At 31.9% G+C, this 16,137-nt stretch overlaps 1 protein-coding gene across 1 annotated transcript; it reads right to left on the reverse strand.

Moving 5' to 3' along the window:
- Positions 1-7,715: 7,715 nt before the first annotated feature.
- Positions 7,716-12,136, reverse strand: LOC107494712 (B3 domain-containing transcription factor FUS3). Its single transcript, XM_016115747.3, has 6 exons — positions 11,373-12,136; positions 9,318-9,407; positions 9,076-9,176; positions 8,674-8,720; positions 8,503-8,579; positions 7,716-8,307 (listed from the first exon to the last, which is right to left on the reverse strand). The coding sequence occupies exons 1-6, from the start codon at positions 11,904-11,906 to the stop codon at positions 8,020-8,022; spliced, it is 1,137 nt and encodes a 378-aa protein (XP_015971233.1). The 5' UTR covers positions 11,907-12,136; the 3' UTR covers positions 7,716-8,019.
- Positions 12,137-16,137: the final 4,001 nt, after the last annotated feature.

The raw sequence follows: 16,137 nt of genomic DNA on the forward strand, positions 1-16,137 counted from the left end.
GGGTGCGTTGAACATTTCCACTGAGAGGATGGGAGGTAGCCACTGACAACGGTGAAACCCTTGCATACAGCTTGCCATGGAAGGAGCCTTGCGTGCTTGAAGAAGAAGACAGTAGGAAAGCAGAGATTCAGAAGATGGAGCATCTCCAAAACCTCAACCTGTTCTCCATTACTGCAAAACAAGTACTTATTTCATGTTCTTTTACTTTTTACAATCAACCCTGATAATTATTGATATCCTGACTAAGAGTTACAAGATAACCATAGCTTGCTTCAAGCCGACAATCTCCGTGGGATCGACCCTTACTCACGTGAGGTATTACTTGGACGACCCAGTGCACTTGCTGGTTAGTTGTGCGGGGTTGCAAAAAGTGTGATTGCAATTTCGTGCACCAATAGTGCAAATGTGGCTTGTTTCTTGCTTGACCACATATTTAGTGAGCTTCCAAGGAAGCAACACATTCCGGATGTGCTCCTTCTATCCACCCAATCTCCCGCATAATCTCCATCACAAAACCCTACTGCACAGAAATCATTAGATCTAGGATACCATAAGCCAAAATCATAAGTTCTCTTAATGTATCTAATGATTCTTTTAACGGCCGAAAGATGGGATTCTTTTGGATGGGATTGAAATCTTGAACATACACCCACACTTTGAACAATATCAAGTCTAGAGGATGTAAGATACATGAGTGAGCCTATCATTCCTCTATACCGTATTTCATCCACATCTTTGCCATTCTCATCTTTTTCAAATTTAGTATTCGGATGCATAGGTGTTCCCATTGGTTTGGAATTCAAATTTCTTGATTGATTCTTTTGCATATTTTCCTTGGTGAATAAAAATACCACTAGGAGTTTGTTTAATTTGGAGACCAAGAAAGAAAGTTAGTTCTCCCATTAAACTCATTTCAAACTCACTAGTCATAAGTTTTCCAAACTCTTCACACAAGGTTTCATTGGCCGAACCAAACACTATATCATCCATATAAACTTGAACAAGCAAAATATCATCATTAGATTCTTTTATAAACAAAGTAGTATCGGTGGTACCCCTTTGAAATTGATTTTCCAACAAGAAGGCACTGAGCCTTTCATACCAAGCTCTTAGAGCTTGCCTAAGGCCATAAAGAGCCTTTAAAAGTTCAAAAACATAATTTGGAAAATCTTTATTTTCAAAACCGGGAGGTTGAGCCACAAATACTTCTCTATCTATAAAGCCATTAAGGAAAGCACATTTAACGTCCATTTGAAACATTCTAAAACCCTTATGGGCAACATAGACAAGAAGCAACCTAATTGCTTCCATTCTTGCTACCGAGGCAAAAGACTCATAAAAATCAATACCCTCCTCTTGATCGTAACCTTGGGCCACTAATCTAGCCTTGTTACAAACAACACTACTATCATCACCCAATTTATTTTTGAAGATCCACTTAGTACCTGTTACCTTCTTACCATTAGGATTAGGTACAAGTGTCCAAACCTCATTCTTTTCAAATTGAGCTAGCTCTTCTTCCATGGCTTTGACTCATGAGGGATCACCAAGAGCTTGCTTGACGTTGAAAGGCTCCAATTGGGATAAGAGAGCAACATTTCTTTGATCAACTTGCTTCTTACTTGAGGATCTTGTAGTTACGCCTTGGGAAGGATCATCAATGATAAAATCATAGGGGTAACCCTTCAAGAACTTCCATTCTCTTGGCCTTTGAGGTAAGGTTCTGCCTTGATGAGCTTCAGCAGGCTGTTCTGTTCCGGTTTCTCTGGCTTGTTCAGGAGACATAACTGAAATGTCTCTTCCATCCTGTTGAGACATTTCTGGACGGACAGGTTCTTCACTTAAGACAGTCTTGGGATTTTCTTGACTTGGTTGATGATTCAGATCAGTTTCACTACCTGCATCATCATCTAAAAGGGCACTGGGAATTGAATTAGTATCACAAAAGGACACATGTATGGATTCTTCTATGGTTCTATGTTCCTTGAGTTAAATTCTATATGCTTTGCTAGTGGTAGAGTATCAAACAAACATTCCTTCATAGGATTTTGGATCAAATTTACCAAGATTTTCTTTATTGTTAAGTACAAAGCATTTGCATCAAAAAAATATGGAAATACTTAAGATTAGGAGGGGTTGCTCATAAGGAGTTTTCTTTAAACCCTTTCTAATGATAGTTCTATTCAAAATATAACATGCTGTATTTACAGCTTCAGCCCACAAAAATTTTGGAACATCATTTTCACAAAGCATAGCCCTAGTCATTTCTTGAAGGCTTTTATTCCTTCTTTCAACTACCCTATTTTGTTGAGGAGTTCTAGGACAAGAAAAATTATGAGCAATTCTAAAATCATCACAGAATTTTTCAAAATCTTGATTTTCAAATTCTTTTTCATGATCACATCTCAAGTGGGCAATTTTTAAATCTTTTTCATTTTGAATTCTTTTACAAAAAGTTGAAAAAGCATGGAAAACATCATTCTTATGAGCTAGGAAGAGTACCCAACCGAATCTAGAGTAGTCATCCACCACTACCAAACCATAATGTTAACCTCCTAAACTTTGAGTTCTTGTTGGACCAAAAAGATTAATGTGCAACATTTCCAATGGCCTTTTGGTAGAAATTTCATCTTTTGGTTTAAAAGAGGATTTTACTTGTTTGCCTAGTTGACAAGCATCACAAGTAATATCCTCATCAAATTTAATGTTTGGAATTCCTCTCACCAAGTTTTTCTTAACAAGCTTAGAAATTTGGTACATGCTTGCATGACCCAATTTCTTATGCCAAAGCCATTTTTCAGATTCAAGTGATGTAAAACATGTCACTTTTTGATCTTTTAAATCTTCAAGAGTTAATCCATACACATTATTACACCTTTTAGCTTCAAACAAGATTTCCACAGATTTTTCACAAATAACTAAGCAATCCAATTTTCTAAAAAAAAACTTCATAACTAAGATCACATAATTGGCGAATGCTTAGTAAGTTGTGTTTTAGCCCATCAACAAGTAAAACATCATTTATAAAAGAAGAAATACTTTTACCAACTTTTCCTATGGCCACTATCTTTTCTTTTCCATTATCACTGAAAGTGACAAACCCTCCATCATACTCATCAAGCTTAATGAAGAATGTTGCCTTTCTGGTCATATGCCTAGAGCACCCACTGTCCATATACCATATGTTGTCTTTTTGCTTGGATGCTAGGCAAACATGTTCTACGTGATCTGCCATGAGGCAAGTTTGAGACTTGGTTTCTGATTCTTCATCTTCATCTGAGTCATTCTCCAAGTCTTTCCAAGAGGCCATGAGTTCCTTCTTCTTTCTCTTTTTCGGCTTCTCCTCCTTTTGAAGTTTAGGGCAGTCCGATTTGAAGTGTCCAGCCTCTTTGCAGTTGTAGCAGATCACTTTACTGAGATCCTTCTTCCTTGAGCTGCTTCCTCTGTTTTTCTCCTTTAACTTCACCATTTTCCTGAATTTCTTAGCAAACAAAACAAAATCATTTTCAGAGAAGTTATCACTGGATTCATCATCCAGAGGGTTAGTAACAGATTTAAGGGCTATTCCTTTTCTTTTTGTATCTTTTTTTCAAATATGTATTTTCAAAAGCAAGTAAATTTCCTCTCAAATCATCACAAGTCATAGAATCAACGCCACTACTTTCAGATATCACTATTGCTTTAGTTTTCCACTCTTTTGTGAGACTTCTCAAAATTCTCCTCACAAGCACAGATTCAGGATATGTGATCCCATAGCATCCAAGCCATTGATGATGTTGTTGAATATCTCAAACAGTTCATCAATCGATTCTCCTTCCTTTATTGACAACATTTCATATTCTTTGTTCAGCATGTCTATTCTGGTCTTCTTTACTATAATTGTGCCTTCATGAGTGATTTGAAGTTTGTCCCAGATTTCCTTTGCTGTTGTGCATCTAGATGCTCGTCGGTATTCCTCGAAACTGATTGTACAGTTGAGCAAGTTGATAGCCTTGGCATTGAGCTCCACCTTTTTTCTGTCTTCATCAGTCCAACTGGCTTCGCCTTTGAGTGAGACCACACCATCAGCTCTTGTAGTGGTTGGAAATTGAGGACCTTCCAGGATTATCTTCTAGAGTCTGTAATCTACTGACTGAACAAAGATCTTCATTCTTTCCTTCCAATAAGTGTAGTTCTTTCCATTAAAGAGAGGGGGTCTGTTGCTTGACTGCCCTTCTATCAGAGTATAGGCCACCAGGTTTGAGCCACTGTTATTTGCCATCAGGACTTTTCTCCAAGCTACAAAGCTTGATCTCTTTGAGACCAAGCTTTGATACCAATTGATGGTAATCAGTGGCTAAGAGAAAGGGGTGTGAATCTTAGCCCCTTTTTTGCTTAGTGTTACTTTCTGCGTTTTGAAAAAGCTTTAGGAGATTTTTCTTCTTTTTGCCTCATAACTAGTCAAGAGATATTTTCTTTTTGTCTTGTAACCAGTCAGGAGATATTTTTCAATTTTGTCTCCTACGCAACAGAATCAAAAATGGAGTAGAAGAGAGAGAGAGAATCACACCAAGAAGTATCCTGATTCAGCTGCTAAGTGCAATGCAGCCTACATCCAGTCTCCATCACAACAATGATGGAATTTCACTATAATCATGCAGATTACAGACACAAATTCTCCGTAGAAACTATCCTTCCTATCTGGGGTAAGTCTAGAATCTATACCCAATCCTAAACTTGACTTAGTCTCCTACCAAGCTTTCAACTGCTAAGTGCTAACCCAACTTGCAAAGAAATTTCCACAGAATCATGATACACAATACAGATATACAAAGAACCTCTAAGACATCTATGGCTTTTTCTTTAATTTTGACACTCTGCCTTTTTTCGCTTACTGGCTTTTTCTTACAAACCTCACACTGTTTGCCTTTTTCACCATGAGACTCAAGACAGACAAAACTAAAGAAAATACAAATGAAACACATTAAAGGAGAAGAATTTCTGTTAGTTTGGGTAGCTATGAGAACTCTATGCTTACTCTCCTTGTCTCAAGCCTTGGCTGTTCACCCTTATTATAGAAGGGGAAGCCTCAAAGGTTGAAATGGTTTAACCGAACCAACTTCTTCTTCTTCAACACCAAAACCGGTTCGGACAGATTGAAGAGAGAGGGAACCGAAAGCAAAAACCAATATGCAATTACCTCTCTCTCATCCCTTCTCATCAAGCTTCATTAATCTGAACTTTTTATCTTGACTTGGTCCCCAAGAAGGATTTCTGACCCTTGATGAACTCTTAATCCTTGACAGCTCCATCTGCTCCACTTCTGCTTCCTCCTCAACGTAGCTACAGTAGCTACCTTCTGTGATGATTGAACAAAAAGTAGAGATGAGCCATACCCCCGGAATCTTCTTTTCTGACCGAGTTGGTTTGCAACCATTTTTGGCATGGAGATCTTGAGACTTCTTCACCACATCTTACCATTAGTGGCAAAGATCTCAGTCACACCATACTGTAGATCTTCTTTTTGCAAGGGCCATCATCACCTTGGTTGCTTGCTTCTTCCTAGCTTCTGCTTCCTTCTTCTGATTACTTGCTTCTCCCATTTTCTTCTCTATCAGATGAAGTGACCGAAAACTAGAGAGAGAAGAGAGAAAAGAATGAAAAGCTTTCAATGGAAATAAAAGAAGAAATTAAAATGAATTACTTTTCCACTCCCCATGCCTAGTAACGTGTAAACATTAAAGGCCATCAAATCAATTTTGAACTTTCTTTTTCCTGTTTTCAAGGCATGCAATAAATCCAAGTTAATTAAATTTTGAATTCCATAACTGAAAGAGAGTAATTTGTGGAAAGCATGCACCAATTCCTTTCTCTTTTCTTTAATTTTGGACCAAGGCTTTGTTGGTCTTTCAAGGAAAGGTTTTGGGCTTCTTATTGATTTTCCTGGCCCAATCAACATAAGAATAATTCAGCTACACATCATATAGTATTTTTGCTCAAGGCTGAATATCATCATCACATTAGACTTGTCTAATTTTTGGCCCAATCATAAAATCTGCACACAACAAAATTATTAATCAATACAATGAAATTAATAACTTAATTTTGTAATTTAATTATTTTTAACAATATTTGTTCATCATCATTCTTTAAAGTTTTCTAAACTTAACAAACTTGAATAAAATGAAAATCAAACATAAACTTAAATGTTTGAACATTGAAAAAATAAATGAACCAACAAATAACAAAACTTAAAAGATTAGGGAGACTGAAAATAAAATAAAATAACAAAACAAAGGACTCTCAAGACTCAAATATACTTGAAATATACTTGTACTCAATTTTTTTTGTCAATGTAATTGAAAATTTCTCCAAAGTTTGTATATGTATGAGTTGTAGATAGAAATTTCCTTTCAAGTTTTTGTTAGCTCTATATAAAGGCAATTCTTCTTAGCTTAATCATCATTTCTTGATTGCTAAATTTGTTATGGAAGTTCATGCTCGTTTATGTTCAACTTATTGATTCTCAAAGTTTTGGAGCTCACGTCCTACTTACTTCATGGAAGGTTAAGCAACCTATCCCATATTCAAGACAATTATTTTAATAAGATTAGATTAATCTTTTAAGCACATTTTAAATGTAATCTTTTATTTTTGCCCAACCTTTATTTCACTTATTTTTTTATAAGAATATGTGTTTTTGAGTAGTCATGTTATCTTGTCACCTCATATTTAGTCTCAATTTATGTCTCATTGGATTATTTAGGAGGTATCAGCATCTTAGCATCTTTTCTTCTGACTCTTGTCAATATCTCAAATCAAGATATATATAAACTTCCATGGTTGATATGAAATCAAAAAATCTTATTCCATGGTTAATATTATTGTAACAAGTCGAATTATGAATGTTTTGATAGCAGCCAGAATTCTTTCACTTCGACTCTCTTCTTTCTCCCTTGGCATAACAAATTTTGAGAATGACATTAATTTCATTCCTTTATACAAGAACTCTTCTTTGTCTTTGATCAACTTGACAAGTCTTTGGTCTAAACTAAATTCACGCCAACAACTTCAATTCATCACAAGTCAAATTTAAGAAAAAATAAGTTTAAAAATCTTGGAATTAAATTAGAAATTATATACCTAAATTCTATCTTAGATATGAGACATCAAAATTGATCATAAATAAAGGTGGATTGTAAGACTATGAATTTGAAGTTAACAGAGATTAATTAAAAATTTCTAAGACTATAAAAAAGTTTTGACTTTAAAAATATTTTTATGATAATCCTTACAAAATATCGATGTAAGGATTAAATTATTCTAATAAGTTAAGCACTAAATTATAAAAAAATTTATTATTTATTAGACTTAATCTAGTAAAATCTTTTTTATCTGAGAGATATTTATATTTTTCAAAAATATAAGTACTTAGTTGGTAAATAAAAAAAATTATATGTTTGTATTATGTCTTTCAAAAATTAGGAATACTTTGAGAGTACCTAAAAAATTACTTTTCAAATTTAAATTGTATTTACAAAAATTAAAAAATTTAACATAATTTCATATATTAATATCTTTATCAAATCATTCTTTAAGTTATATCGTTCAAAACTCATTTACCCACCCATCAAACATTCTGTCTATCAACTCCATCAAACATTATGTCTATCAACTTCAGCATTAAAATTATAAACATTACTTTACCAACATATAATAGTGTACACGATGACAACTTCATAATAAACATTCAGATCTTATTTATATGTAGATTCTGGCAAAAACTTATAGATAACATAATACATGATAGAGTAGCCAGAGAGAAGAACATAGTACATTATATGTCCACCTGCTACTCTTTTATTCTACACAAAATCATGATCAAAACAAACAACAAAATAAATAAATACAAGAAAACAGAGCGAGTTTTAACTTTTGTTTAGTAGCATATTGAACAAACCCACACTCAAAATTAAAGTACTTCTCTTGTACCATATTATTAAGGCTTTGGCTGCAGCTTCTTATACATACTAACCACATTTAGTAGAAGTCATCAAGTGACAAATTTTCAACAGAACCAAAGGTTTCAGTTGGGCCGATCCTTGAAAAATTAGTCATTGATCCGCCCAAAAAGTCAAGAGGACTATCATTTGAGAATGTAGTCTCATATATGAATGACATGCCTGTAGTGTCATTCAAAGCTGGGTAAGTCAAGCTGAAACAACCAGGTTTGCTAACTTCGTAATCATTAAGGAAGATATCATTTGCCATGTCGCTAGTTTCTTCCATAAATTCATCTTGATCAGAAACTTTCTTTGCTTGAATGACCTACAAACATGTAACATGTTAAATAACGTGATGATAAGAAATTGGTTATAGATCTTATTAGGTCTTTGAAAAGTTAACTCCATCTCTAAATCTGTTCATTTACAAAAATTACCTATATTTTTGTATACTATCTTATCCAAAGTAATAGATACTTAATTGACAGAATAAAAGGAAAAAAAAAAAACCGGAACATACATAATTATGATTTCGACTATCTTGGTAAACCATAATAGAATCTCCCATCCGAAGAGCATGTGCGTTAACAAATTCTCCTGAAAAGATTCAACACAGAATATACTATAATTAGTAATGTTCAAATATTTCGAAATAATTTGAACTTATAATATTAGTAATTTAATGACATACCAGTGTTTTCAAGGACGTACATGCGACTATTATTGTTGGGCCAAAATCTACATTTTTGGAAATCAATACAAGTAAATTTAAGTTTGTAGGATTAATAAATTAAAAATCTTAAACAGTACAGTTTGTTTAAATGAAAAGGTAAATTGTATATTCAACCAATGTTAATGTAAAACATAAGAAAAGTATTGTATATTCATTTTTTGTTTTATACCAAAAAAAATGACATACACTCTTCTACTATGCTATTAGATGGATGTAAGACCATGTTTTTATGAGATATAAGTTCACTTTTTTAGAAGGAAAGAGAACGAGTATAAACTATAAATTTCAAAATAAAATACAAGATAAGGATTCAAATAGATTCTCACTCTATTAATTTAACTGACCATAAATAATACACACCTGTACTTAAAACTCCAAACATGAATGCCATCGAGGTCATCCATGCTGATAAGAATTCCTTCCTTTGATTCAAGAGGAGGAAGAAAAGCCTCTGCTGCTTTCTGCAAATTATTTAGTTATCCTATATTATTTCATTCATTAAATATATAATACGATATATAATGTAATGAGTATAATTAGACTCCTTATAACACAATTGTATTTATTAAATTTAACAAAGTCAATGTCAGCGAAAAACAAACCTTTGGCAATACCATCCTCCTGAGAGAACTAACATCACTGTTCTTTAACTCCTTTTGAAAAAGGAATCTCAAGCTTGTATGATCAATTACCTAAAAGCACTCAAATAAAATTGTAAAGGTAATTTATGTTTTTATTCTAATAAAGAAATTTGCAATATTAAACTAGAGAATTTAGGTAAATGCCACTAAATGATGGAACAAAATATAGTAAATTATAACAAACATGTTACACCATTTATTAGCTTTAACTAAAATTTGTGTAACTAAAACACCACTATATGCTCCTCATATAAACATAAGATGAGTCCATACCTACTAGAGTGCCCAAAGCATTGTCTAACATGGTTAATACATGCCATCAATTACTAGAGTTTCCAAATTTGAAGTTATTAATTCAATGTTACACAACTAATTGTAATGTACAATTATTACAAATAGATGTGATTTGGAGTTGGATATTTTAGTGTATTTTTAAGTAGTAAAGCTACATATCCAAGTTTTTTTATGAACCAAGTTCAATCAAGTTAAATAATAAGACATAGAATAACTAATTTTTATTGATTTTAGACCAACTTAATTGATTAAAAGAAACACTTGGATGTATAACATTATTCATTTTTAAAATTACTTCAAAATACATAATTATAAAAGTTGTACACAAATTAGTTGATGTATATGTGTAAAAAATAAATTAAAAAAACACCAATTTTCAATTTATTTAAAGTATAACACCAACTATTTAGAAAACAAAAAGTAGGAATATTTAACTTCCAAGGATGAGAGTATTAATGAGATGAATCGGTTAGAAAAATCATGTAATCTATATTTGTATAAACGAGAGTATAAAAAGTAATTAAGAAAGTATGAAATTACATCTAAAAAAAATTATTGAACAAAACTAATATTATTTTCACAAGATAATTAGTATTTATTCAGACATAAACATATTATTGTTAGATCAAATTATTCAGATTATATATCACACTCATCTTTTATTTAATAAACTCTCTCGCCGCCTTAACTTGAAAGGGATATAGATAGACACCAATTTAAAGTGTGTAAAAAATTTTAAATTAAAATAAAACTGCCAAATATATTACAATAATTTTTAAGTTCCCATCGTAATTAATTTTTTTTTTGGGCTCGTATCTTAACATCGTATAGATTATTTGTACTGTATAACTTCTTTTTAAAAAAAATTATCTTTTTTTTGTATTCGTCTAGGTTCTTTAGTAGTACAATCTGACACAAGTGTACTTGCTTGTAACTACTTGTTTTCATTCAATATGTATATATTTGACAACAAAAACAAAAAGAAACAAAGAATAGGAATAGTCCATCTTTTTAAGTTTCTTTTCCTTTTAAGTTTTGTAAAGAAGAAATTCAATTTTTAAAATAAATAAATAAAATAAAAATGACTGCTGGAGAACTATATATATGTACTCCAAGTCTATGTAGTTATTAAAAAAAATATAAATATACTCCAAGTCTATGCATAAATCTTGAAAAAATTTCTTGATTTGTCTCCTTCCACAACATTATTCAACAATAATCCTTAATTATAATGGTTCCAAAGGGTTTGAGAGATAGAATAAATCAATTTTTTAAAAACAGAACTGATTAAATTCCTGTGCTAGCTAGCTGTTTATTCAAAATATGTTGATCTCAACGATAAAGTATGAAAATTCTTAAAAGCCTTCTCATTCAGCATTGGAAAAGAGTAATAAAGATTGATTTAATTAAATAAGTTTGACAACCAATAAACACAAGAAGCACTTCTAAAAAGAAAGCACAAAGTTCATTCCTTTTTCTTTATTTTTTTTCCCTCTACAAATCCAACCATGACAAATAATGGTCATAATAATAATTTCTGAAACAACCAATTAATTCTTTTCTAAAAAACTCATAAGAAAAGAATTTTTTTTAAAAACAAAGGTAGCTAGATCTCCCAATTTTAATTAAATATGGACGCTTAATTGTTAGATCTTGTTCATGCTAAGGACTCGGAGAGAAAACAAAAATAATATTAAAAGAAAAAGGGGGAAATAAACTCACACGTGCGGGATTATGAGTAGGCACGTGAGGGGAGGTATTAGTAGTAGTGGAAGGACCAACAGCAGCAGAAGGAAGAAGAAGAGGAGGAGGAGAAAGTGTCGGTGGTGGTGGTGGTGGTGGTGTATCAGAAGATTGCCCTGAAGAAGAAAGAGGTGGAAAAAGAGTAGTGGTGGGGGTGGTGGTGTTAGCGTGGAACTGAAGGTGCATCAGTGTTGGTGAGGACCTCCTCCTCATCCTAGCCATTCTCCTCTTCCTATGCACGTTTCCAAAGGTGGCAACAAGCCCAACCTCCTGCTCCTGCTCCTGCTCCTGCTGGTACTGAATATCATGATGATGGAGGATCCGACCCGGTTCCGATGATGACCCGTTATGGAGAATGGTAGTAGTTATGATCCTGTTGGTGTTGGTGTTGTTCCCTTGAACGGTGACAGAAGAGGGAAGAAGGTCGTGAGCGTCAACACCTGCCACGAAGGCACAGGCCTCGGTTTTCTGAAGAAGCAAGTTTTCTCTTCCTTGTCCCTGATCCATCATCATTAGGGTTTTCCTTTTCTTTCTTTTTTTGGGGTGTCTCTCTCTATAAACAGTGGAAGTGGCTTTTGGTTTTCTGTTCTCTCTCTCTCTACGAGTGTGAGTGTTTGTGCAAATATGGATAGATGATGATAGAATGAATGAAAGAAAGAAAGAAAGAAAGGGTGTTATAAGGACGCTCGGCAATCACGAACGGGTGTGGGGTTTGGTGTTCAAACAGATCAATGGTGGACTGTCTTTCAAAGGGTTTTTTTGAGTGTGTTGATTACAGGGACTGGTTTTTATGACATTTGTGCATCCTGCATTCTCCCAATTCCAATCCTCTCTCCCACTCTACCTCTACTACTCCACCCACTTTTACTTTTTTTTACCACAACATAAATTCTCTCTTTCTCTCTCTTGACAGATTTTTATTTGTAAATGGGTTATGGGTAATGGGGTTTGGATCATATCATATCATAGGAGTTTTGGTTGCAAAATGTGAGGAAGGTTCACGCTTAGATGGTTAAATGTTGGCTAGTTTCTTTTGGCTCTTTCTTTACCCTTACCCTCTGCTCTCTCTTTTTTCTCTTTCTAATAAATAATAACGAGGACAGATAGAGAAAATTAAAAGAAAGCAGGGAAAGGGGGTTAACTAAACTAAACTAGCTAGAAGAATGGTGTGGTGAATATGGGTTGGTGTAAGAATGGAACCAGGGTTGGCATAGGGGTTAGTGCGGTGGTGGTGGTGGTTAGAGAATGCCCAAACAGCTTATGACGGATGTATGGTGGATTCTGCCGAAACATGGGGCTTCAGAATCCACTCCACCTGTTGCAAAAGTTCTGATCTCTACACACCCCCACATTCACAGAATTGAAATCAATGGGACGTGAAGAGTGAGGGTGTTTTTGCCTTTGCACGCATTAATATTCCCCACACTCACTCACTACCATATACTATACACTCTCTTAGCTTAGCTTTATTATTATTTCTCTCGCATTTTCAAAATGAAATTAAATAGAGACATTTGCTTAACTTTAGGAGGAATGGTGGAAGAAAAGTGGGGGTATTGAACAACAACGGGAAGATGCTCCTGTGTTTTAAAGTTTTGATGGGAGAATGAAAACCAGGGTGCATGGTATGGACGACACAAAAAAACAGGTAGCTGCCTATATTACGAGTTGGCGTAACTGTTGTTGTAGTATTAAGGGAAGAGAGAGATCCTGTGTTTGCATGTACCAACCGTTACAGTGCTACACGCAGGAGTTTGCCATGTGGCTCAAGTTTTAACTAACACGGTGTGATTTTTATTATGCGGTTGCAAGTGTGTTTTTGTGGAAAAAAAAATTATGCTCCTCACTACTTAATACTTATATTATATTTTTACAATTAAATTATTTTTTATCTATTTGAGAGATTAATTTAATTTTTTTAGAAAAAAGAGAGAAATAAAAATACATAGAAAGAATAATCTACTAATTAATTATTATAAGTGAAGTGTATAAAGGTGAAGATATTAATTGAAATGCCAAAATATCATTTCTTAATAACTTTCCTGTTAGATGGAGTGTCCACATACACAGAATACCAAATTGGAGTTATTGAAGGTGTGTTCATCAAGAATTTGGTTTATGTATATATATACACTAAAGTTTTGAAAAAAAAACAAAAATCTTTAAAGAGTTTGATTTTATTCAAGAATTTATTATTATTCTAAAGAGAAAGAAATTATAAAATATTATTCAGAGAAAAGGAAGTTTGGAATTTTTTATACTAAGTATTTAAACTCCTAAAATATCTATTTCTTTATATTTTTACATTGAAATATTTTAATAAAATTTTAATCAATTTTATCTCTCTAAATATAAAGGTTTATAATATATAATAAATTTTAGTAAATAATAACAGGATAATAATATACTATAAGTTATTATTTTTTATTTTTTATTTTAAATTCATAAATAATAGCAAATTAATAATCTTAAACATTATAGTTTCTTCGACTTCTAATTTCTTCTCAAAGTATTAATTATCCTTTCTTCTTATGAGTACAGCTAAATATCTTCAGAGTATTATGTGGATTGTTTCTACCACTAGTAAAAATATTATTTTACACAAGAGTTGAAATTAATATAAAAAATAATATTGTTTACAATAAACTTTATAATTATAATTATAATCATACAGTCTCTTATGACATTCATATTTTTTAATTTTAATATAAAATCATCAATAATAATTTTTAAAATAAAAATAAATTATTATTTTTATTGACATTAAAATTATTTTAAATTCTAAAAACACATGTACAACTCAAGGTAGAGAGTACAAATAAATCATGTCTTTTGTTGTGCGATTGTTTTGTTTACAGTATGTTGCAGAGCAGAGGATAAACTGTGAAGAGAAGGCGTTTGTTTGCATTCTGCATTGTGTAGTTCGCTTGTTCTGTTAGCTGGTATATGGAATCTAAAATACGGTGGCTAAAACACTTGGAGACCATGCACAGGTAATTGTGAATCAATCAATAAATGATAGACGAATTTGTAGCTTCGTTATCTTTTTTCGTCGGCAAAAACTAATTAACAAATCTTTTCAACACAGTATCACTGTGACTTAATTTACTGATGGATTTACTTCTATAGTCTTGTGGATTTTAACAGTTCAACTTGTCTTAGGAGCAAATTTATTTCAAAATGACCAAAAAATAAACAAAAATAAAATTTTTTTATTCTTTTAAAAATACAAGTTTATTCTTATAGAAAATAATATTAGAGGATATTGATTATAAATATAAATAAACTCTGAAAAAAATCTTTCCAGTGAGGTGTATCTTTATTTTTCAAAATTAACTTCAATATTTTTGTATTTTTTAAAATTTTTTATTATTTTTAGAAGTTTTTAAAATTGAGTTCTTGTTCGTATTAATTGGTCAAAAAATTTCAGATAATAACAATAATATCACTTATTAATAAAACACTAATATAAATTAATGGAATACAATTTTTTATCATTTAAAGTATCATAGACATAGACCAATTAATTATTAATTATTAAAATATTGATATTTTAATTAAAAATAATTAATAAATTATAAATTGAATATAATTATTTTAGTTTTTACTTTTCTTTTATAGAAAACAAAACATGCTCAGAATTGAAAACTTATTAAACTCTAGTCTTTTTAAATATGTAACTCTGAAAGGAGATTTGGCTGCAAAACTTCAGAATGACAAAGATCGACTAAATACTTATTTTGGTCATGACATTCACGCGATTATTCATTTTGGTTCTTAAAATTTAAAATTACTTATACTGGTCTTTCAGATTTAAGTTTAGGCACCAATGTGGTCCTTCGACTTTTTCCAGTGATGACCAGAGAAACGGAGTGCTTAGATGACATCCTTCCTACCATATTGGATGATGGATAAACGACGTTGTTTATCCTTGACACCTAAGTAAGTCAAAAATATCGTCGTTTTGTATATAAAGGGAGAAGAAACGATGGAGACCCAAAGGTAAACGATGTCGTTTATTCATCATCTAGCGTGGCAGGAAGAGTGTAATCTCAACACTTCGTTTGCCTAGTCATCGTTGAAAAGAATTGAGGGACCATATTAGTGTGCGAACTTAAATCTGAAGGACCAACATAGATAATTTTAAATTTTAAAAACTAAAATGAATAAACGCGTAAATCTAAGGGACCAAAACGGAAATTTAATCTAAAATATGTACTATGATAAAGTTTTTTACTTTTGAGTTAGCATATTTTTTAATATTTTCGGTAATTCTGTAAGTACATTTCACTTGTTATTTTTTTTGTTATGATCAATAATTATTGAGTTTTTTTATTTTAAATTTTTTAAAAAAAATATTTAAGTATTCAATTTTTTTTAAACAAAATTTACTTTTAGTATTTTTATTTTGAAAGCAAATAACATTTTCGAAATATCTCTTTCATTTTTTTTTTATACATACTCTTCTTCAATATACATGCCATCTCACATGTAGAGATACATGACTATTTACTATTAGCACAGTATCTTAACAATTTCACTGTTAATTTCATGGTAAATGTACTCTCTATGTTAAACATGATTTGATACAATATTATTTAATTTAACAACTAATACTTTATTTTGTTAAAATTACAAAAATTTAAATATATTGTTAATCATAATATATTTTTATATGAATATAAAAAATATTTAATTTACAAATAATATATCCTAATGTCACAACAGAGATTGTGCTTTGAAA

The sequence above is a fragment of the Arachis duranensis genome, chromosome 6, assembly GCF_000817695.3.
Source record: "Arachis duranensis cultivar V14167 chromosome 6, aradu.V14167.gnm2.J7QH, whole genome shotgun sequence".
NCBI classification, from domain to species: domain Eukaryota; kingdom Viridiplantae; phylum Streptophyta; class Magnoliopsida; order Fabales; family Fabaceae; genus Arachis; species Arachis duranensis.

Excerpts from the sequence above, each read along its gene's own strand:
- LOC107494712 (XM_016115747.3), bottom strand. The coding sequence starts at position 11,906 with ATGATGATGGATCAGGGACAAGGAAGAGAAAACTTGCTTCTTCAGAAA. Across the intron at positions 8,580-8,673 it reads GTACGTCCTTGAAAACACTG|GAGAATTTGTTAACGCACAT; the intron begins GTATGTCATTAA and ends GAATCTTTTCAG. Across the intron at positions 8,308-8,502 it reads ATAGTCGAAATCATAATTAT|GTCATTCAAGCAAAGAAAGT; the intron begins GTATGTTCCGGT and ends ACATGTTTGTAG.